The 22,039-nt window shown below is 57.0% G+C and overlaps 1 protein-coding gene across 4 annotated transcripts in view; it reads left to right on the forward strand.

Moving 5' to 3' along the window:
- The window catches only part of OBSCN (obscurin, cytoskeletal calmodulin and titin-interacting RhoGEF), a 178,282-nt gene that overhangs the window by 79,416 nt on the left and 76,827 nt on the right, over positions 1-22,039 (forward strand). For all 4 annotated transcript variants that reach the window (XM_030935730.1, XM_030935731.1, XM_030935732.1 and 1 more), the window contains 22 exons: positions 20-286; positions 507-619; positions 736-889; positions 1,081-1,242; positions 1,330-1,434; positions 2,294-2,560; positions 2,779-3,048; positions 3,398-3,664; positions 3,756-4,022; positions 4,108-4,374; positions 5,470-5,742; positions 6,555-6,821; positions 7,039-7,305; positions 9,539-9,811; positions 10,232-10,498; positions 11,149-11,415; positions 11,516-11,779; positions 12,080-12,343; positions 16,680-16,943; positions 17,479-17,742; positions 18,107-18,370; positions 21,733-21,996. In XM_030935730.1, the coding sequence (XP_030791590.1) occupies positions 20-286; positions 507-619; positions 736-889; positions 1,081-1,242; positions 1,330-1,434; positions 2,294-2,560; positions 2,779-3,048; positions 3,398-3,664; positions 3,756-4,022; positions 4,108-4,374; positions 5,470-5,742; positions 6,555-6,821; positions 7,039-7,305; positions 9,539-9,811; positions 10,232-10,498; positions 11,149-11,415; positions 11,516-11,779; positions 12,080-12,343; positions 16,680-16,943; positions 17,479-17,742; positions 18,107-18,370; positions 21,733-21,996 (5,337 nt within the window). The remainder of the gene's footprint in view (positions 1-19; positions 287-506; positions 620-735; positions 890-1,080; positions 1,243-1,329; positions 1,435-2,293; positions 2,561-2,778; positions 3,049-3,397; positions 3,665-3,755; positions 4,023-4,107; positions 4,375-5,469; positions 5,743-6,554; positions 6,822-7,038; positions 7,306-9,538; positions 9,812-10,231; positions 10,499-11,148; positions 11,416-11,515; positions 11,780-12,079; positions 12,344-16,679; positions 16,944-17,478; positions 17,743-18,106; positions 18,371-21,732; positions 21,997-22,039) is intronic.

Genomic DNA, 22,039 nt, shown 5'->3' on the forward strand with positions numbered 1-22,039 from the left:
CCCCGCATGTGCACCGCAGTGCGCCAGGTACGGCTGGTCAGGGGCCTGCAGGCAGTGGAGGCACAGGAGCAGGGCACGGCTACCATGGAGGTGCATCTGTCGCATGCGGACGTGGAGGGCAGCTGGACTTGCGACGGCCTGCGGCTCCATCAGGGGCCCACGTGTCACCTGGCTGTGCGGGGCCCCACACACACCCTCACGCTCTCCCGGCTGAGGCCAGAGGACAGTGGCCTTATAGTCTTTAAGGCTGAAGGAGTGCACACGTCGGCACTGCTCGTGGTCACCGGTGCGTTGGGGGGGCCGGCAGGGCACAGCACAGACCATGCCTACCTGTCCCGAGGGAGCCCCGGGGAGGTTGGTGGGGACTCTGGGGACCTGGATGAGCCAGCTCCGTATAACTCTGTCCAGCTCGGGCACTGCCCCACCCTCGTCCCTGTCCCTGTCCCCACCCTGAAGGCTCCTCCAAGCCCTTTTTCTCCTCCCACCTCCTACTTCCTCCTCCCCAGAGCTGCCTGTGAACTTCAGCCGCCCGCTGCAGGATGTGGTGACCACCGAGAAGGAGAAGGTTACCCTGGAGTGTGAGCTGTCGCGTCCTAATGTGGATGTGCGCTGGCTAAAGGTGCCTCCCCCTGACCCCACTCCGTTGCCTCCTTCCCTCCTCTCATGGGGGCAGGCCCAAGTGGAACCCCAGGGCTGAACCACCTGTATGCCTGACCGGGCTTCTGCGCTCCACAGGATGGTGTGGAGCTGCGGGCAGGCAAGACGGTGGGCGTCGCGGCCCAGGGCACCTGCAGGAGCCTCACCATTTACCGGTGCGAGTTCGCGGATCAGGGCATGTATGTGTGTGATGCCCATGACGCCCAGAGCTCTGCCTCTGTGAAGGTGCAAGGTGAGGGCTTCGTGGGGCACGTGGGGCATGGCAAGTGTGGGCACCTCCTCCTGTCTTCCATGTCCCCCAGCCAGGGGCTTGGCCACTCTGGTTTCACCTTCACAACCCTTGGCACACTGGGGCACTGGGTGGGGGGTGCTGGGGGTGGCTCTGTGCGTCCAGGTGTGGCAGGGCCTCCCTTGCCACCCCAGGCCGCAATATCCAGATCGTGAGGTCCCTGGAGGATGTGGAAGTGATGGAGAAGGACGGTGCCACCTTCTCCTGTGAGGTCTCCCACGACGAAGTGTCTGGCCAGTGGTTCCGGGAGGGCAGCAAACTGCGGCCCAGTGACAACGTGCGCATCCGCCAGGAAGGTGCGAGGACAAGCGGCTATGGTGGGCATGGCCCAACCCCCAGGTCCTCCTCTGTCCCCGCCCATACTGAGCCACCTTTGTCCCCAGGAAGGACATACACTCTCATCTACCGGAGGGTCCTGGCGGAAGATGCAGGAGAGATCAAATTTGTAGCTGAAAATGCAGAATCGCGCGCCCAGCTCCGAGTGAAGGGTGAGGTGGGGGCTGAGGGGAGGGCAAGGCTGGACAGTGTGCATGTGTGGCCAGCTGGGTCAGCACAGGCCCGGACACCCCAGGCCCGCTCTCAGGACCAGGACAGCAGGGACTCACGAGGAGGGAAGGGATTGTCACCTCCTTGGCAGGAAGATAGAGGCCAGAGAAGCGGCCATGAGGGGCTTCTCCCTTCCTTAAAACCGAGATCCTGATGAATCCTCCCTCTGGCTGCAGCACCTGCTGCAGAGGCCAGGCGTGAGGCCCTGTTGGCAGGGGGGCTTGTGGGGGCGAGGCTTGTCGGGGGCGGAGAGTTCTACCTGGTGGCAGTGAGGAGGAGGATCAGGGAGAGTGGTGCTGGGGCGGCAGAGGGAGAGGCTCTGCAGACAGGTGGAGTGGGGACGGGCCAGTAGGGCTAAGTCAGTGGTGTGCGGGGAGGGGACATGAGTTCCTGGGACTGGACTAGGGTATGTGGTTATGGTTCCGAAGTGGGGGCTTGGGGAGATGACTGCAGAGGGTGGGGCTACATGGGGCAGAGCCTACCCTGCTCTTGGTGGGCCGGGACAGCGGGCAGGACCTGGGCGGTGGAAGTGGGAGTGTGGGATATGGGAGGGCAGGGTAGGCAGAGGCAGGCACACTCCCCTTGCTGGTGGTCTGCTCTGTGGAGCAGGTCCTAGCACAGCTCCAAGGGGGATACTCGGCCTCACCACCTGCTGTCCCCTGCCGGGCAGACATGGGCTGTTGGGGCCTAGTGGGGTCCGGGCCCTTGGTCGCCCAAAACACCCAGTGCCTTTTTGGAGCCTGGGCCTGGGAGCCTGGAGCACTATCTCTGATCCACCCCGTGCCCCAACCACGCTCACAGAGCTGCCAGTGACCCTCGTGCGTCCTCTGCGGGACAAGATTGCCATGGAGAAGCACCGCGGTGTATTGGAGTGTCAGGTGTCCCGGGCCAGCGCCCAGGTGCGGTGGTTCAAGGGCATTCAGGAGCTGTGGCCCGGGCCCAAGTACGAGCTGGTCAGTGATGGCCTCTACCGCAAGCTGATCATCAGTGACGTCCAGGCAGAGGACGAGGACACCTACACCTGCGACGCCGGCGATGTCAAGACTAGTGCACAGTTCTTTGTGGAAGGTGCAGGCAGGGAGGGCAGCTCTGCAGGTTGCTTTTGTTGGGGGGAGTCTCCTAGGTCCATGGTTTGCCCTACACTCCTGGAGATGCTGGGTCTGGGTAGCTCAGGAGGATGCTAACATGCATCTAGTGGGGCAGGGCTTGTTCCCAGGAAGGAACCCTGCCAGAGGGGCAACTTGTCCTATCCATGGGATCCGCCAGCAACTGCTTCTCCCCAACAGAGCAATCCATCACCATTGTGCGGGGTCTGCAGGACGTGACGGTGATGGAGCCCGCTCCTGCCTGGTTTGAGTGTGAGACTTCCATCCCCTCAGTGCGGCCACCTAAGTGGCTCCTGGGGAAGACAGTGTTGCAGGCTGGGGGGAACGTGGGCCTGGAGCAGGAGGGCACGGTGCACCGGCTGATGCTGCGGCGGACCTGCTCCACCATGACCGGGCCCGTGCACTTCACCATCGGCAAGTCTCGCTCCTCTGCCCGCCTGGTGGTCTCAGGTGAGCACTCCTGTCCCGGTGGGTGGACACGAGGCAGAGACACAAAAGGACAAGGCTGTGGGTGGGTACAGGGCAGGGTCATGGGAGAAGAAGGCTCAGTGCAGTGACGGGACACAGTTCAGGGCCACAGATGGGTGTCGCTCAGGACCAGGGGAGGACACAGTTCAGGACCACAGAGGACACAGCTCAGGGCCAGGAGAAGGCATAGTTCAGGGAACAGTGGACATGGCTCAGGGCCAGGGGAGGACACAGTTCAGGGCCATAGGTGAGCAGGCTCAGGGCTTGGCAGGCAGGACAGGGTGATTGGTTCCTGTGGCCCCGTGGCCCAGCCTGTCTCCACTCCTTGCAGACATCCCCGTAGTCCTCACACGGCCGTTGGAGCCCAAGACAGGGCGTGAGCTGCAGTCAGTGGTCCTGTCCTGCGACTTCCGGCCAGCCCCCAAGGCTGTGCAGTGGTACAAGGATGACACGCCCCTGTCTCCCTCTGAGAAGTTTAAGATGAGCCTGGAGGGTCAGATGGCCGAGCTGCGGGTCCTCCGGCTCATGCCTGCCGATGCTGGTGTCTACCGGTGCCAGGCGGGCAGCGCCTACAGCAGTACTGAGGTCACTGTGGAAGGTGGGACATGAGGGGCACGGGGCTACTGAGAGGGTTTTGGGGAGGGGTTGCCTGGTGATGTGGGCACTGAGGCCCGGTGTGTCCCTTGCAGCGCGGGAGGTGACAGTGACAGGGCCGCTGCAGGATGCAGAGGCCATGGAGGAGGGCCGGGCCAGCTTTTCCTGTGAGCTGTCCCATGAGGACGAGGAGGTCGAGTGGTCGCTCAACGGGATGCCCCTGTACAACGACAGCTTCCATGAGATCTCGCACAGGGGCCGGCGCCACACGCTGGTACTGAAGAGCGTCCGGCGGACTGATGCAGGCATAGTATGCGCCTCTTCCCCCAAGGTGTCAACCTCTGCCCACCTGGAGGTCCGAGGTGAGCCATCCCACCAGTCTTCGGGGCTCCCCACTAGGGATGGGACTGGTGCTCGGCTCCCCTCACCCTCCTACTCCTCCTGCAGTGAAGCCGGTGGTGTTCTTGAAGGCGCTGGATGACCTGTCCGCAGAGGAGCACAGCACCCTGGCCCTGCAGTGTGAGGTCTCTGACCCCGAGGCCCATGTGGTGTGGCACAAAGATGGCGTGCAGCTGGGCCCCAGCGACAAGTATGACTTCCTGCACACGGTGGGCACGCGGGGGCTCGTGGTGCATGACCTGAGCCCCGAGGACGCCGGCCTGTACACCTGCCACGTGGGCTCCGAGGAGACCCGAGCCCGGGTCAGGGTGCACGGTGTGTGGCTGTGGGCATGGCGGAGCTCGGGGAAGGGAGGTGTGCTGGATGGGCATGGATGTGGGGCTGGTCACTACCTGGGTGGCCCACGTCATTCTCTGAGATTGAAGGGCTGCCCTGCTGAGCTGGGGAGGTCAGGGGAGCCTTCTAGAGGAGCCATGACTTGACATGGTCCTGTGAGGCCTGGGTGCAGGCAGGTGGACCTGGGGACGATGGGTCCCGGAGTCAGGATTGGAGGCTGTGCTGTCCCTGCCTGGTGGTCCCGACGTAGCCCCGGGATGTTGCCCTGTACCAGGGGATGTGTGCAAAGAAGCCACCAGGCCCGCGTGGGGACACCAATGGGGATGGCCAGGGAGAAGCCGAGATGCCAGGCAGGGGCTGTGAGTAGGCCATGTCTCTGTCCTTCATGGGGCCCCAGCAAGGCCCCAGGGCCACTGGGCTGACAGGGTGGAGCCATCCCTGAACCCAGCCCTGCAGCACTGGGGGTGTGCGTGCCCTGGAGTCTGTCCTGCTTTTCAGGGGCAGTTCCCTCAACTGCAGGGTGGCTACCTGGCCCCCTGTGTGTGTTTGCCCAGTCCCAGTGGCATCCTGGTGTGGGTGACAGACGGCATAACCAGCCTGTTTGCTGGTCCTTGACAGTCTTGTAACGAGATGGGGAAGGGGCAGGAGGCATGGCGATTTTGTCCTGGAGCTGGGACTACGGGGTCCTGTGCCTCCTCTCCTCCCTGTGATGACCATGGGTCCTCCCTCTCCCTGCTACCCTGATTGGAGCTCAGAGTTGTTGGTTATGCAAATGCCAGGGGACAGCCAGCTCCAGCAGAGGGGTGTCTACTCAATGGCTGGTGCAGTGTGGCACCCTGCCCCCACAGGGCCTGGCCTCTCCCAGGGTCTGACACCTCCCAGGGTTTGATCCCTGTGGGGTCTGGTCCCTCTAAGGGATCCAGCTCCTCCTGGGGTCTGATCCCTGTGGGCTCTGATCCCTTCCAGGGTCTGGTCCCTTGGGCTCTGATCCCTCCCAGGGTCTGGCCCTTCCTAGGTCTGGCCCAGGGCAGTGCTGTCCTCTCGCCTGGCCTGACAGTCTCCGATGGCTCGCAGATCTGCACGTGGGCATCACCAAGAGGCTGAAGACAGTGGAGGTGCTGGAGGGGGAGAGCTGCAGCTTCGAGTGCATCCTGTCCCATGAGAGTGCCAGCGACCCAGCCATGTGGACAGTCGGTGGGAAGACGGTGGGCAGCTCCAGCCGCTTCCAGGCCACACGTCAGGGCCGAAAATACATCCTAGTGGTCCGGGAGGCTGCGCCGAGTGATGCTGGGGAAGTGGTCTTCTCTGTGCGGGGCCTCACCTCCAAGGCCTCACTCATTGTCAAAGGTGGGCAGGGCCTGCCGGACGGGGGCTTATCACCTGGGCTGAGGAGTGGGGACCCTGGGCCTGTCCCCAGGAGTCCAGGAGCTGGGCCCCAGTGACTGCAGAAGCCGGTGGGGGTGCTTTTGGGGCCTGCCTCCCCCAGCTGCTGCAGAGCACCCCTTCTAGGAGCCACAGGGCCTGAGGCACCTGCTGGATGCTGGGGGTGGTTCTCGTGTGGAAGTGGGGTTGCACTCTTCTCTGAGCTCTGATACAGGCCTGGATTCTTTTCCAATCTCTGTTCTGAGTACCCTGAGCACTTGGTAGCTCCCAGAACTGTGGCTCACAGGGCCAGTCTGGCAGCACTGGCCTGAGGGCCCAGCCACCTGCTCCGCTGACATCACCGGCAGCGCCCGAGTTCGCGCCCCTGACGAGCACACTTGGTGCAGTTCGGTGGGGCACACTCAGAGGATGCCGGCGTGGGCCTGAAAGATGCCAGAGGATAAAATTCTGTAGTTGTTGATCTTCCTGCCTCCTGAGTCCCACCCTGGTGACAGTGGGGACACTAACATTTCAGGACTCTGAAGCTCCTGAGGGCCGAGGTCCCAGAGTTTGGGGGTTGCAGGTTCTGTTGTCTTGGTCACCAGAGAGTCAATGTTCTCAAATACTTGTCCTTGCCCCAATCCTGGTCATGGTGAAGGTGGTAGGGTTTTGGCTGGGTCTGTGCGTAGAGCTATGGCTGTAGTCAGGATGGTGGCTGGGGCCGTGACTGCAGTCATCTGTGGCTGGCTCCATGGCTGTGGCTGTGCTTCAAGGGCAGCTGTCTCTGCTCTCTTCAGAGAGGCCGGCGGCCATCATGAAGCCCCTGGAAGACCAGCGGGTGGCGCCAGGGGAGGACGTGGAGCTGCGCTGTGAGCTGTCACGGGCGGGCACGCCTGTGCGCTGGCTGAAGGATGGAAAGGCCATCTGCAAGAGCCAGAAGTACGATGTGGTCTGTGAGGGCACGATGGCTGTGCTGGTCATCCGCGGGGCCTCGCTCAAGGACGTGGGCGAGTACACGTGTGAGGCGGAGGCTTCCAAGAGCACAGCCAGCCTCTGTGTGGAAGGTAAATGCTGCAGGAGCCCCACGCATGGCCCTGGAGTGGCGTCTCTACCCTAGCGGGGCACGGGGCCACCCGTGGAACCTGAGCTCCTCTGTCCCAGGTGAAAGGGCTCACCCAGGTCCCAGAGCTTCCCCAGCCAGGCCTGGAATATAACAGGGCCGGCCTGGGGTCTGTGCAGGCCTCATGCCCCACCTATTCTGCCTCCATCTCCCTGCCCCAGAAAAAGCAAACTGCTTCACAGAGGAGCTGACCAACCTGCAGGTGGAGGAGAAAGGCACAGCTGTGTTCACGTGCAAGACGGAGCGCCCCGCGGCCACAGTGACCTGGCGCAAGGGCCTCTTGGAGCTACAGGCCTCAAGGAAGCACCAGCCCAGCCAGGATGGCCTGGCCCTGCAGCTCACCATCAGTGCCCTGGAGAAGGCAGACAGCGACACCTACACCTGCGACATTGGCCAGGCCCAGTCCCAGGCCCAGCTCCTAGTGCAAGGTGAGGCAGCCAAGTGTGCCCGGGTCTAGGCTTTGAACGGCACTGGAGACTTGGAGGTGGACAGGCCCAGCCTCAGTTTGTTATCATAAGGGTAGAGGGGTGCACGCTGGGTGGTCACTGAGGCTCCCCAGCATGGCTGTGAATGAGCTGCTGGTGCTCACTTACTTGTGTGTTGATTTGGTCACTGTGTATTTCTCCCACATGCCCTGTGTGCCTGGCCCCCATGCGTGAGCTCAGTGTGTATCTGTACATACAATGTGTCACCCTTATCCCAGAGGGACAGCCTGACTCAGCTGTGCCGGGCAGCCTCAGGTGCTCCCAGGGAAGAACTGATGGTCATTAGGGTTGTCATTGAGAGTTACAGTGGCATTTTAGTCTTTTTCTTGTTTACAACAGAATACCTGAAACTGGGTACTTTATAAAGGAAATAAAGTTACTTCTTACAGCTCTGGAGGCTCAAGGTCGAGGGGCCACATCTGGTGAGAGCCAGAGCCCTCTTGCTGGCAGGGACTCTCTGCCGAGTCCCCAGGGGGTGGCATAGGGCATCTCATGGGGAGGGGACTGAGTGTGCTAACTCAGGCCTCTCTTCATCTTCTTTTAAAGCCACCACTCGCATGAAAGCACTTTAACACATTAACGTGTTAACCCACTGATCCATGAATGGATTAACCCATTCCCACCTTGGACCCAATCCCCTCTTAAAGGCTCCACCTCTTAATATTACCACATTGGGATTAAGTTTCAATATGAGTTTCCAAGGGGACATTCAGATCATAGCAGGTGGCTGTTTGATCTTACTGTTTGGCTCCACATTTGAGTGGCAGGCAGAGTGATAGCTGTCATTCTCCCCACTCTGTAGATAAGAAAACTGAAGCTTTAGTGGGTCCATGGCCAGGGCAAGGTCATCAGACACATTGGGATCAGAGCAGGAGAGGCCCAGCCCCTTCACCGCAGCCTTCACTTGGCTCTGAAGTCCCAGGCTGGTGTGTCCAGAGCTGAGTTTGCAGGGGGTCCTTACTGGGGTCTGACCACCGGGTGTTCACAGGGTTCAGTATTTGAAAGGCCCCAGTTATGATCATCAGAAGTAATGTAAAGCAGGAATCATCACTGATTTTTCCTCTCCAATGGATTTGGTGACCCTGGTGAAAGCATTCTGTTAACACAGTAAAGCCCCATGATCTAATAAAGTTGGTACCCATAGTTAATTTTTTTTAAAAGCCATCAAGAGTGAGAGTCATAAGATAACAAAAGATGCTCTTTAAAAGTTTAGCATGGCTGGACGTGGTGGCTCACGCCTGTAATCCCAGCACTTTGGGAGGCTGAGGCAGTTGGATCACGAGGTCAGGAGTTCTAGACCAGCCTGGCCAACATGGTGAAACCCCATTTCTACTAAAAATACAAAAGTTAGCCAGGCATGGTGGTACATGCCTGTAATCTCAGCTACTCAGGAGGCTGAGAGGCAGGAGCGTTGCTTGAACCCGGGAGGCGGAGGTTGCAGTGAGCCAAGATCGTGCCACTGCACTCCAGCCTGGGAGACAGTGAGACTCCATCTCTAAAAAAATAAAATAAGTTTAACGTATGAGGATGTCAGGGGCCCAAGCCATTTCCTTGTGTGCCATCCACTGATGAGAGCTCTTCATCCATGTGGATTGCCCAGGTTGGGGTCGCCTTCTTTGAGGTGGAGCTATGCCTGCAGGACACTCGTGCATGCAGAAGGAATCTGAATGCAGGACCTGTCTCAATATTCATAAATGCTCATCTCTTACCATCCCTAATTCAGCAGCCAAAAAACCTCGTTTCTAGGAATTCACATTTCCTATCTTCCAAGCATTTGATTTCAATTTCAGCATAACTATAGCCATTTTTTTTCACACTCCTCTTTCATCTGTTACTACAAGAGTTAATTTCATGGCACAATTGTAATGATACACACAGCTGTGTAAGCAGGTTTGGGAGCCAACCGCTCTTGGGAGCACAGCTTGGATAGGGGGCAGAAGTGTGCTCTCCTGGGTTCTCAGCAGGCTGCAGACTCCCCCAGCAAGCCTTGCAGAAGGACCTCCAAGGTGCCCTCAAACAAGTATCTTTGGACCGTTCAAACTCTGAGCCACTTACTGTTTTCGGAGTTCTGTCCCTGCAAACTTGTTAAAACACAGCCACCGTGCTCTGTCCTGGGAAGTGTCTGTCCTGGGGAGCACTGCTAGCTGAGCCTGCCCAGGACGCTGTGCCTTTGCAGGCCTGAGAGTGCACATCATCGAGGACCTGGAGGACGTGGATGTGCAGGAGGGCTCCTCGGCCACCTTCCGTTGCCGGATCTCCCCGGCCAATTACGAGCCTGTGCACTGGTTCCTGGATAAGACACCCCTGCATACCAACGAGCTCAATGAGATCGAGGCCCAGCCTGGGGGCTACCACGTGCTGACCCTGCGGCAGCTGGCGCTCAAGGACTCGGGCACCATCTACTTCGAGGCGGGTGACCAGCGGGCCTCGGCCGCCCTGCGGGTCACTGGTGGGTCACATGCCCACGTTGCATATGTTGCTCAGAGCTGCAGACAGGTGGAGAGGCAGATGGCAGCTCAGCCATGTGCCTAGTATCCCTGGGCACACAGAGAAAGCACCATTGGCTGACTGTGGGGTGGGGGCTCGGAAGGCTGAATTGGGCTTTCGGGATGAATGCTTCTGCATGGTTTGCAGAACTGTTCTTGGTGTGGCGCTGGCCAGGCTGCATCCCCACTGGGGCAGGAGCCGCACGGAGCCTTCCCTGTTCCCTCCACAGCCTGTTATGTGGCCCCAGCGTGAGGGTGACTGGTGGGTGCGGAGCCAGGGTGTTGCCTGGTCCGCAGTGAGACCCAGGGTTTGTCCCTGTTGGCCCCTCCAGCAGCAGCACGACAGGATCCCACATGCTCCTGCTTCTCTCTCTGTCCCCCAGGTAAGCCAAGTGTCTTCTCCCGGGAGCTCACAGATGCCACCATCACAGAGGGTGAGGACTTGACCCTGGTGTGCGAGACCAGTGCCTGCGACAGCCCTGTGTGCTGGACCAAGGATGGGAAGACCCTGCGGGGATCTGCCCGGTATCAGCTGAGCCATGAGGGCCACCGGGCCCAGTTGCTCATCACTGGGGCCACCCTGCAGGACAGCGGACGCTACAAGTGTGAGACTAGGGGCGCCTGCAGCAGCTCCATTGTCAGGGTGCACGGTGAGCCCCAGCAGCCCCAAAGCCCAGCCACAGGCCAGGTGCCTACAGCTCTCTTCTCAGGCAGCACCGTTTTCAGGGCAGGGCATGTGCGCCCACAAAGAGTCCAAGGTGGGAGGACCCAGGCTCCCGTGCATCCTGTATGGGGTGCCCACGGCTCCCTGTGTCCTTCCTGGCTCTCCCTGGCACCTCATCCACCCTGCTTGGCTTCCGCTCTGGCCTCTGCCACACCACAGGAGCCGCCCTGCAGAGCTGTCTCCCCTGCGTCCCTGAAGAGCTGTCCCTCTGTGCATGCCTGTGTCCCTGACCTCCCATCTTAGGAGGCGCCAGCCACAGTGGCTTAGGGCCCACCGTGACCTCATTTGACCTTACTTCCCTCATCACAGCCATGCTTTGAGGTCTGGGCTAGGGCCTCCAACTGTGAATTTGGGGGCACAGGTCCCTGACACCCCACCCTTCTGTTCTCCTGCTTGGTTCACCCTTTCTATCCCTCACCCTCAGAGCTGCCCCTTTCCAGAAGTCTCGAGGTCCCTGCCACAGGCCCCAAAGGAGAAGGGGGACCCTGCAGCTGATGTCCCCAGCCCTCCACCACCTTAGGGGACCCCTAGTGGACCAGTCAGGGGAGGGCGAGCTGAGCCTGTGCCTGTCTGCAGCCCGGCCAGTGCGGTTCCAGGAGGCCCTGAAGGACCTGGAGGTGCGAGAGGGTGGTGCTGCCACACTGCGCTGTGTGCTGTCGTCTGTGGCTGCGCCCGTGGAATGGTGCTGTGGAGACAATGTCCTGAGGCCAGGTGACAAATACAGCCTACGCCAGGAGGGTGCTGTGTTGGAGCTGGTGGTCCGCGACCTCCGGCCGCAGGACAGCGGGCGGTACTCATGCTCCTTCGGGGACCAGACTACTTCTGCCACCCTCACGGTGACTGGTAAGCGTCTCTGTTCACCCTGCCCATGTGGCCCAAAGATGCCACTTCCTCCAATGCAGGGGAGCAAAGACGATGCTCTCTGTGTCTGACCTTCCTGCAGCCCTGCCTGCCCAGTTCATCGGGAAACTGAGAAACAAGGAGGCCACAGAAGGGGCCACGGCCACACTGAGGTGTGAGCTGAGCAAGGCAGCCCCCGTGGAGTGGAGAAAGGGGTCCGAGACCATCAGAGATGGGGACAGATACTGCCTGAGGCAGGACGGGGCCATGTGTGAGCTGCAGATTCGTGGCCTGGCCATGGTGGATGCTGGGGAGTACTCGTGTGTGTGTGGAGAGGAAAGGACCTCGGCCTCACTCACTATCAGGGGTAAGACCATGTGTCCAGAGTTGTGTCCGGTGTCCAGTTCTTTACCTCTGCTGTCAGTTGCACCAATTCCAGTCTCCCCCAACTGTGCCATGCTCTTCCCAGCACATCATGGAGTCCCTTCCAGCTCTCTGGACTGTTGAAGGAACCAGGAGAACCTGGCATTTGCAGCCAGACTCCCACCCTCGAGGCACCCTGGGACCTGTCCTGTGGGAGTCTGTCTTATCCTCCATCTCGCCATGGCCTGTCCCCCTGTGCTTCCCAGAGTCTGATCTGCATGTCTGTCTGTCCATCCCTCCCCAGCCATGCCTGCCCACTTCATAGGAAGACTGAGACACCAAGAGAGCACAGAAGGAGCCACAGCCACGCTGCGGTGTGAGCTGAGCAAGGCGGCCCCCGTGGAGTGGAGGAAGGGCCGTGAGAGCCTCAGAGATGGGGACAGACACAGACTAAGGCAGGATGGGGCTGTGTGTGAGCTGCAGATCTGTGGCCTGGCCGTGGCAGATGCTGGGGAGTACTCCTGTGTGTGTGGGGAGGAGAGGACCTCCGCCACTCTCACCGTGAAGGGTAATGACTGCCTCTGGCCACGTGCATGGGTGGCTGTGTCCGAGTGGGTGTGCGTATTCCTGCCCTGTGCCCATGTCTGCGCTATGGCCTTCCCTGTTTCTGCATGTGGTTCCTTCATTCCTTCGGTAGGGATTCCTCACACCTGCTGCGTATTACCTGTCTTAGGAGCAGTAAGACAGCAGAGAAGAGAGGGCTGTTTGAGCCCTGTGGGGTTGTAGGCAGAGACAGAGGATATGGGGAGAACCAAATCATTACAAAAGTGAGATCATAGATCTTCTCCAGGGTTAACACCAGGAAGGCAGGAAGGCAATCAGGAGGAGCCCCAGGAATGGAACACAGAAAGGAGTGGGGAGATGGCACGTGGGCTGGAGTGCACAGCCAGGGAGGGGAGGGTCCATTGTGAGGAGGCGAGAGGCAAGGTGACTGTGGGGAGGAGGTGATGGGGTGACTGTGGGGAGGAAGTGATGGGGGTGACTGTGGGGAGGAAGTGATGGGGGTGACTGTGGGGAGGAGGTGATGGGGGTGACTGTGGGGAGGAGGTGACGGGGTGACTGTGGGGAGAAGGTGATGGGGGTGACTGTGGGGAGGAGGTGGTGGGGATGACTGTGGGGAGGAGGTGGTGGGGATGACTGTGGGGAGAAGATGATGGGGGTCACTGTGGGGAGGAGCAGCCACAGTGACTCTTCGTGTGTCAGCCAAGCAGAGCATCTGTGTGGAGTGGAGGAAGGGGCCCAAGACGATCCAAGATGGGGGCTTTGACCAGGACAAGACATCCAGAGCCCTGTGGCCTGCCTGCGGTAGATCTAGGGTGTCGTCATGTGTGGGGGGTGGGAGTGGATCTCAGCCATGGCTGGGTCCCCTAGGGACATGAGGCTGCAGAACTCACCCTGGGCCCTGAACCTCTCAGTCACAGCAAGGAGAGGATTCCAGCCTCAAGCCACCAGTGTTAGCAGAAGGGACAGAGCCCTGCAGGCCTGGCCTCTTGTGTCTGTGGAGCTGGGACCCATGGCCCAGTGTGGCTGGTGGTGTGGTGCGACGTGTGCAGGTGCTCGGGGCCTTGGCCTGGCTCGATTCTGTCAGGGAAAGCACATGGGATAAAGCCTGCCCGGGTGGAGGGCCCGAGCACCTTAGAGGGAATGCAGGGAAGGACTCTCCCAAGCTTGAGGACTTTCTTGCCCAGGACTCTGGTGGGCTCCCCTCACACTGCAAGGGGTGGTGAAGGCTGGTGAAGGGGCAGGTTCTGGGGGCCAGGCATGGCTGTCTGGATGCCAGTGCCTCCTCAGACCGGTGGCTGAAGAGCAGATGACCAGAGTGGACCCCTGCCGGCTGCCTGAGGCAGTTGCTTCCAGAAGTGGGCGAGTTCCAGAAAAGCTTCAGGTGGTGGGTTCCCTGCTGGACCCCCTCTTGTGCCTCCTTAGAGGGCACCCTGGCATGCTGGAAATTTCCACTGGACCCCGAAGCCCCAAGGATGCTCTGAGCTGCAGTTCCCTGGGGGTGTCCAGGGGATGCAGCTGGGCACTCTGAGGCTCCAGTCTCCATCTGGTGGGCTGGGAAGCCACCCAGCTTCAGTGCACAGGAGACAGTGGCCCTCGTCTGTCCCTGTGATCCATGGCCATCTCCTGCATGCAGGGCATGTCTGGGTGGATGGTTCCTTCATGTATTCGGTTGGTCATTTCTTATCTGCTGGACCCATGCACCAAGGCACCTGCTGCGTGGGGTTCCTGCTTGCATCATGAACACAGGGTGACAGTCAAGGTGGAGGGCAGCACCCTCCTTTCTCCCAGCAGCAGGCTTTTTATTCCCTGTCTGCCCTGGGCTCTGGCCACAGGAGCAGCAGGAACTGATGAGAAGCAGGAGCCTGGATGATTTTGTGGGAGATTTTTAGGCAGCTGATTTTGTGTCTTTTTCCTCCAGCTATTCATCAAGATCATGAGGCTGGGCTCACACCTGTAATCCCAGCACTTTGGGAGACTGAGTCAGGAGGGTCATTTGAGCTCAAGAGTTCCAGGCCCCACCTGGGCAACCCAGGGAGACCCTATCTCTACAAAAAATATGAAAATTAGCTGGTTGTGGTGGTGTATACCTGTGGTCCCAGCTACTCAGGAGGCTGAGGTGGGAGGATTGGTTGAGGCCACAAGTTTGAGGCTGCAGTGAGCTGCGATGGCACCACTGCACTCCAGCCTAGGCAACACTGAGACCCTGTCTGAAAAAGAAAAAAAAATTATGAAGGAGCTATAAAATAGGGAGCCACAGAATGGGGCCTGGGCCACAGTATAGTGTAACTGAGCCACCAGGCTGGTCTTGGGCCCTTGAGCGTGATGACAGATTCATTCTGAGCCAGGATGGGCTGCAGAAGACCTTGGGGATGAGGAGATCCTGTTTGGTTCTATCTCTTCCTCTCCATCTCATGGGTCTTGTGGCCACTGCATGTGTCTGCCATCATCTTGGGGTTCCCACTAGGATTCCAGCTCCTCTGTGTCCTGGGCAGCTTTCCTCTGCGTGTCCATGGCCAATCTGTTCTCTGCTCCCAGGGCACTGTTTCACATCCACGTGTCTATGCTTTAATTCCTAGTTTCCTCCATAGTTGGAGTGTGTCCTTGCTGAGTGTCCCAAGGTGTCTCCAGAGGGCCTCATGGTCTTTGTGTCCTCTCCAGCCCTACCAGCCAGGTTCATAGAAAGTATGAGGCCTGAGGACACCTCAGAAGGGGCCACACCGTGATGCTAACGGGCTGGACCGTGGGAAGCCGCAGTGCACAGCCTGTACTCAGCACACCCCAGGAGTGGCCCGTGTTCAGATGGCTTCCCTGTCTTCTCTGTGTTGTCCATGTCCTGTCTCTTCTGTGGGCTCAGAGGGTGTGATTGTGGCCATCTCTTTCTGATCCCCCAGCCCTGCTGGCCAAGTTCACAGAGGGTCTGAGGAATGAAGAGGCTGTGGAAGGGGCCACAGCCATGCTGTGGTGTGAACTGAGTGAAGTGGCCCCTGTGGAGTGGAGGAAGGGGCCCAAGAACCTCAGAGATGGGGACAGATACATCCTGAGGCAGGAGGGGACCAGATGTGAGCTGCAGATCTGTGGCCTGGCCATGGCGGATGCCGGGGAGTACTTGTGTGTGTGTGGGCAGGAGAGGACCTCAGCCATGCTCACCATCAGGGGTAAAGATCATGTGTGGCCTTGTGGACCTGTGGCTTGGTATCTACATGTCACCGTGTCATTCTCATCTTCCAATGTGGCACAGCCCCTGTGGCAACCTGGGGTTGTCTCTTCTCCAAGTGAGGTCCTCCAGTTGTCTCCCGCCTACCTTTCTTGTCCAGGAGGTGTCCTCATGCTCATGCTCATCCGTTTGTGTTCTCTGTTCTTCCCAGGCCATTTGCTTCCTCCCCATGTGAATGTTTATTTGCTTCTTCACGTGTGGTCCTTTGGTGGTTTGTGTGGCTCCTTGTGGGTGTCCATGTCCCGTCCACAGAATCTTCCAGACAGTCTGATGATCTCAGTGACTGCTTGGTCCTTCCCAGCTCTGCCTGCCAGGTTCATAGAAGATGTGAAAAACCAGGAGGCCAGAGAAGGGACCACCGTCATGCTGCAGTGTGAGCTGAACAATGCAGCTCCTGTGGAGTGAAGGAAGGGGTCTGAGACCCTCAGAGATGGGGACAGATACAGCCTGAGGCAGGATGGGACCAAATGTGAACTGCAGATTCGTGGCCTGTCCATGGCAGACACTGGGGAGTACTTGTGTGTGTGGGGGCAGGAGAGGACCTTGGCCATGCTCACCGTCAGGGGTAAAGGCCACATGTGGCCAAGGAGAGCCATATTCTGGTGTCCATGTATTGATGTCATGCCGTCTGTACTCACCCCATGTGCTCTCCCTGCATCTGCGCCACCCTGTTCCCATCACTCTGCAGGGTCTCCTCCAGCCTCCAAAGCTATTGTGGGAACCAGGAGAAACCAGCCTTGTAGCCAGCTTCCACCCCATGTGCCTACAAGGATGGGCTCCATCATGTTGTCCTGTTGGCTTCTGTACCTTGCCCTTCATGCTGTCCTGTCCTCACCCCCAGAGTGCTCCAGTGGCTCTCATGGTCCTTGTGTGTGTCTGACATACTCTGGCTCTGGCAGCCAGAGTTACATAAAGTGTGAGGACTCAGGAGGCCATGGAAGGAGTCACAGCTACAGTGCTGACAGGCTGGAGCATGGGAAACCCCAGTCCACAGCCTGTGCTGAGCACACCCCGCATGTGGCCTGTGTCCAAATGGGTTCTGTGTCTTCTCTTTGCCATCCATGTTTTGTATCTTCCATGTGCTCAGAGAGCATGATTGTGTTCATATATTCTGATCCTCCTCCAGCTCTACCCGTCAAGTTCACAGAGGGTCTGAGGAATGAAGAGGCCACAGAAGGGGCAACGGCCACGCTGCGGTGTGAGCTGAGCAAGGTGGCCCCTGTGGAGTGGTGGAAGGGGCATGAGACCCTCCGAGATGGAGACAGACATAGCCTGATGCAGGATGGGGCCAGGTGTGAGCTGCAGATCCGCGGCCTGGTGGCAGAGGACGCTGGGGAGTACCTGTGCATGTGCGGGAAGGAGAGGACCTCAGCCATGCTCACCGTCAGGGGTAAAGGCCACACGTGGCCAAGCAGCGCCATGCTGTGGTGTCCACGTGTTGACTTGACGCCATCTGTCTCTGCCCATGCTGCGTTCTCTCCCCATGTCTGTGCCTGCCTGTGTAACTGCACAAGCTTCTTCCAGCCTCCAGGGCTGTTGTAGGAAGCAGGAGGAAGCAGCCTCTCTAGCCGGCTCCCACTATGTGCCTCTGAGGACTCTGTCAACATTGTTACATTGGATTCTGTGTCTTCCATCCTGTCACATTCTGTCCCCTGATGTTCTTCATGTGTTTCTGACCCTCTCTGGGTCTGGGTGCCAGAGATTCCTATAAAGGCTGAGATGTGAGGAGGCCACAGGAGGGGCCGTGGCCATGTGCTGTAGAGCCTGTACTGAGAGAAGTCCCAGTCCACAGCCTATGCTCAGCACACCCCCATGCAGCCTGTGCCTAGTTGGGTTCTGTGTCTTGTCTGTGCCATCCGTGTCATTCCTATCTCTTCCATGTGCTCAGAGAATGTGATTATATCTGTGTCTTTTGACCTCCTCAGCCCTGCCTTCCAAGTTCATAGAGGGTCTGAGGAATGAAGAGGCCACAGAAGGGGCCACGGCCATACTGTGGTGTGAGCTGAGCAAGGTGGCCCCGGTGGAGTGGAGGAAAGGGCATGACTGCCTCAGAGATGGGGACAGACACAGCCTGAAGCAGGTTGGGTCCAGGTGTGAGCTGCAGATCCGTGGCCTGGCTGTGGTGGATGCCGGGGAGTACTCGTGTGTGTGTGGGCAGGAGAGGACCTCAGCCACACTCACTGTCAGGGGTAAAGATCGTGTGTAGCTATGTGGACCATGGCTTACTGTCTCCACATCTCTGTGTCACCACCTTCTGCCTTCAAATGTGGCATGGTTCTGTGGCAACCCCATGGTTGTCTGTCCTCTAACTGGGGTCTTCTGGGCATCTCCCGCCTCCTTTCTTACCCAGGAGGTGTCCTCATGCTCATAGCCTTCTGCTTGTGTGTTCTCTGTTCCTCCGGGGCCATTTGCCTCCTCCCCATGCGTATGTTTGTTTGCTCTTTCACGTGTGGTCCTTTGATGGTTTGTGTGGCTCCTTGTGGGTGTCTATGTCTTGTCCACAGAGTCCTCCAGACAGTCTGATAATCTCAATGACTGCTTGGTCCTTCCCAGCCCTGCCTGCCAGATTCATAGAAAATGTGAAAAACCAGGAGGCCAGAGAAGGGGCCACAGCCGTGCTGCAGTGTGAGCTGAGCAAGGCGGACCCCGTGGAGTGGAGGAAGGGGTCTGAGACCCTGAGAGATGGGGACAGATACAGCCTGAGGCAGGACGGGACCAGATGTGAGCTGCAGATTCGTGGCCTGTCCGTGGCAGACACTGGGGAGTATTCGTGTGTATGTGGGCAGGAGAGGACCTCGGCCATGCTCACCATCAGGGGTAAAGACCACATGTGGCCACCTGAGTGATTCCTGTCTCCTCCTGCCTCACCCATATGTTCTGTGCTCTCCCAATGCCTCTTGATGTCATTGCCTCAAGACAATGCCTCAAGTGACTCATTCAGTCACTCCCCTGTGTGATACATCCCACAAATGCACATGGAACCCACTTGAATGACGTAATCTAGGGCCTGGGAATATGGACTTCAAGAGTGAATAGGGCAGGGACCCAAAGGAGAGCTCCACAGACAGACGTCAGGGTCCAGGAGAACCGTCTGAGGCCACTGGCATCTTGCTGGGTCTCGCACATGTGCGCGGGCTCTGGGGACCCAGGCCTAGAGGTGAGGGCCTGTGTTTCTGCTGATGGACATGCACAGTAGGGTTGGGGGCTTACTGAGGAGGTGGTCAGGCCAGGCTCCACTAAATCTGCTGAGAGTGTTTGAGTGGTTCTTGTGGTCATGCTAGGCTCCTGAAGGACTGCTGCCTTTGTCTGCTCGGTGGACACAGCAGAGCACTACATCTGGGTAACTTCACAGCAGATACTTATTTTCTCAGACTTCTGGAGTCTGAAATTCCAAGATCAAGGAGTCATTCAGTTGGTTTCTCCTTAGGCCTCTTTTCTTGGCTTGTAGATACTCTCTGGTCATATAGGTTTGGGCCCACCGTAACAACCTCATTACCTGTCAAAGATCCTATTTCAATACCATGACATTGTAAAGTACTAGGGGTTAGGATTTCAACATACAGATTTGGGGAGGGGACTCAATTCAAACCATGACATTCTGCTCTCTGGCTTCCCACAATTAATTACCTTCTAACATGCAAAATACATTTACTCCTTCCTAACAGCCCGTAATCTTAACCCGTTCCAGCATCAACTCAAAATCAAAATCTCATCTGAATGTCATCTAACTCAAGCATGAGGGAGGTGAAGTATGACTCATTCTGAGGCAAAATTCTTCTTCAGTTGTGAAACATGAAACCAGACAAGTTTTGTGCTTGAAAAATTCAATGGTGGTGCAGGCATTGGATAGACGTTCATGTTCAAAAGAGAGGAAGTTGGAAAGAAAAAATGGGTCATGGATCTTATGCAGGTCTGAACCTAGCAGAGCAAATTTCACTAGATTTTAAGGCTGGTAACTTAGTACAGTGGCTCACGTCTATAATCCTAGCACGTTGGGTAGCCGAGGCAGGAGAATTACTTGAGGCCAGGTGTTCTAGACCAGTCTGGAAAATATAGCAAGACCCTTTTTCTAAAAAAAAAAGGATTAGATGTGGTGGTGCACACCTGGGGTTCCAGTTACTGGGGAGGCTGAGGCTTGAAGATCACTTGAGCCTGGGAGTTTGAGGCTGCAGTGAGCTATAATTGTACTGCACTCCAGCCTGGGTGACAGTGAGACCCCATCTTTACTTTTTTTTTTAAAGCCTGAAAAATAATTCTCTTTGACTTAATTCCAGTCCTGCATGCCAACCAGAGTGTTGTCCCCAATCTGTCAGACCTGGGTAATATCTTATCCAGTCATCCTTGGGTAACAACCACTTCCCCCTCTGTTCTGGGAAGAGGTGGTCCTGATCCCTGGACCTCTAATGGCAGTGACAGCCCTGCTGATGCCTTTGGGGCCATTCTTTTATTTTGAAGGATAAGACATGTTTGCAGCCATATAGTGATAATAGCTCATCCTGGTGAATTCCAGAAGTCTGATAGTCTTCCTTCATTTTATCCCACCTCAGTCCAGTTCACTCCAATCTGCTGGTATAAGATTATCAAAAACTGAGTTGGCCTCCCATGCAGTTCATGGAGGTCCACACCATCAGACAAGAGGCTTTTCCAGATAACTGGATCTCTATTCCTGGCTTCTGTTGAGATGACTAATTGGATCCATAAATTGCACACCTGGTGCTTTAGCAAATGGTTGTCTAGCCACACCCTTAATGTTCTCTTCAGAACACAGTTTCTCATTTTTTACCATGTGGTTAGGCTGAAAAATTTCCAAAGCTTCAAGTATTGGTTCCTTTTTTATTTACAATTCCTTCTTCAATTTGTTTCCCTCCTCTTGCACTTTACAATAAGCAGCAAAGAGAAAACAGGTTGCACCTTCAACACTTTACTTAGAAATTTCCTCAATTAAACATGCAAAATTTTATTGTTTCTTAGTCCTACCTTCCACACACAACAACACAATTTGGACAAGTTCTTTGCCACGTAATAACAAGGATCACCTTTCCTCCACTTTCCAATAACATGTTCTTTATTTCCATCTAAGGTCTGACCAGAAGCATTTTTAATGTCCATCTTTACATGAACACATTGTTCACAGCAATCTAGATTTCCACTTCCACATTTTTAGATAATTGTTACAATGGCACCCTACTCCTGGTACCAATATTTCTGTTAGATTTCTGACTAGAAGTCTGAGGTGAAGTGTTATTAGGTTGACTTCCTCTGAGGCTTCTCTCCTTGGCTTGTTGATGCAGTCTTCTGTTTTTTCACGTGGTCACCCCTCAGTGTGTCTCTGTGTCCTAATATCCTCTTTTTATAAGGACGCCAGTCATATTGGATTTGGGCACACCCTAACAACCTCATTTAACCTTAGTTACCATTTTAAAGGCCCTATCTTTAATACAGTCACGATCTGAGGTTCCAGAGGTTAGGTTTGAACATATGAATTTGGGGGGACACAGTCAGACCATAACAGGGGGTAACCAGGGTGGGGCTTGCTCCATTGTACTTTGTGAGCTCTCACTCTGCCTAGAGTCAGGAAGCAAGAGAGGACAGCAGGTTGAAGGGTCAGAGGTGTGGTGTAGAAGCCATATCTGGAGTCTGTTGGGGGTTTTGGTGATTGAGCCAAGGCAATGTGTATCCAGTAAAGTCAGGACAGGAGCAGTGAGGTGGAGACAGCAGGTCCTTGTGTGGGCTGGTATGGTTGGCAGTGAGCCGAGGTATGCCCATGCATGAGTAGTGCTTGATGGAAGCCCTGCCTGGGATGGGTATCTCCTGTATGAGAATGGGGAAGCAGGTGTCAGGATAAGGAGGTGCCTCCTGTGAGACTGGAGAGAGAGAAGAGGGAGATGCGTCACATTATTGCATATGTGGAAGTTGGAGTAGCCTGTCTTGCTTCCTAGTAATGATAGGACATGGGTAGGACAAGATGTCCTTTGAGAATAGATCCAGAATGGAGCCCATCTCCCAGTCAATCTGCACCTCACAGGCAGAACACAGGAAGACCTCAGTCTCGCACAGTCTTTGGTCCACCTTATCCCATATCCTCGAGATCTGCTTCTGTTTCCTTCCTGGATAATCAGGTTGTGTCCCTCAGATCCTCCAGAGGATTTGATGGCTTCTGTCCATGTGACCCTTCCTAGCCCTGCCTGCACGATTCACTCAAGATCTGAAGACCAAGGAGGCCCCAGAAGGGGCCACAGCTACACTGCAGTGTGAGCTGAGCAAGGTGGCCCCTGTGGAATGGAAGAAGGGTCCTGAGATCCTCAGAGATGGGGGCAGATACAGCCTGAAGCAGGATGGGACGAAGTGTGAGCTGCAGATCCATGACCTGTCTGTGGCAGATGCTGGGGAATACTCATGCGTGTGTGGACAAGAGAGGACCTCGGTCACACTCACCATCAGGGGTAAAGTCCATGTGTCCAGATCTGCGTTCTGATGTCCAGTTGT

The sequence above is a fragment of the Rhinopithecus roxellana genome, chromosome 8 (assembly GCF_007565055.1).
Source record: "Rhinopithecus roxellana isolate Shanxi Qingling chromosome 8, ASM756505v1, whole genome shotgun sequence".
In the NCBI taxonomy this organism is placed as follows: Eukaryota; Metazoa; Chordata; class Mammalia; order Primates; family Cercopithecidae; genus Rhinopithecus; species Rhinopithecus roxellana.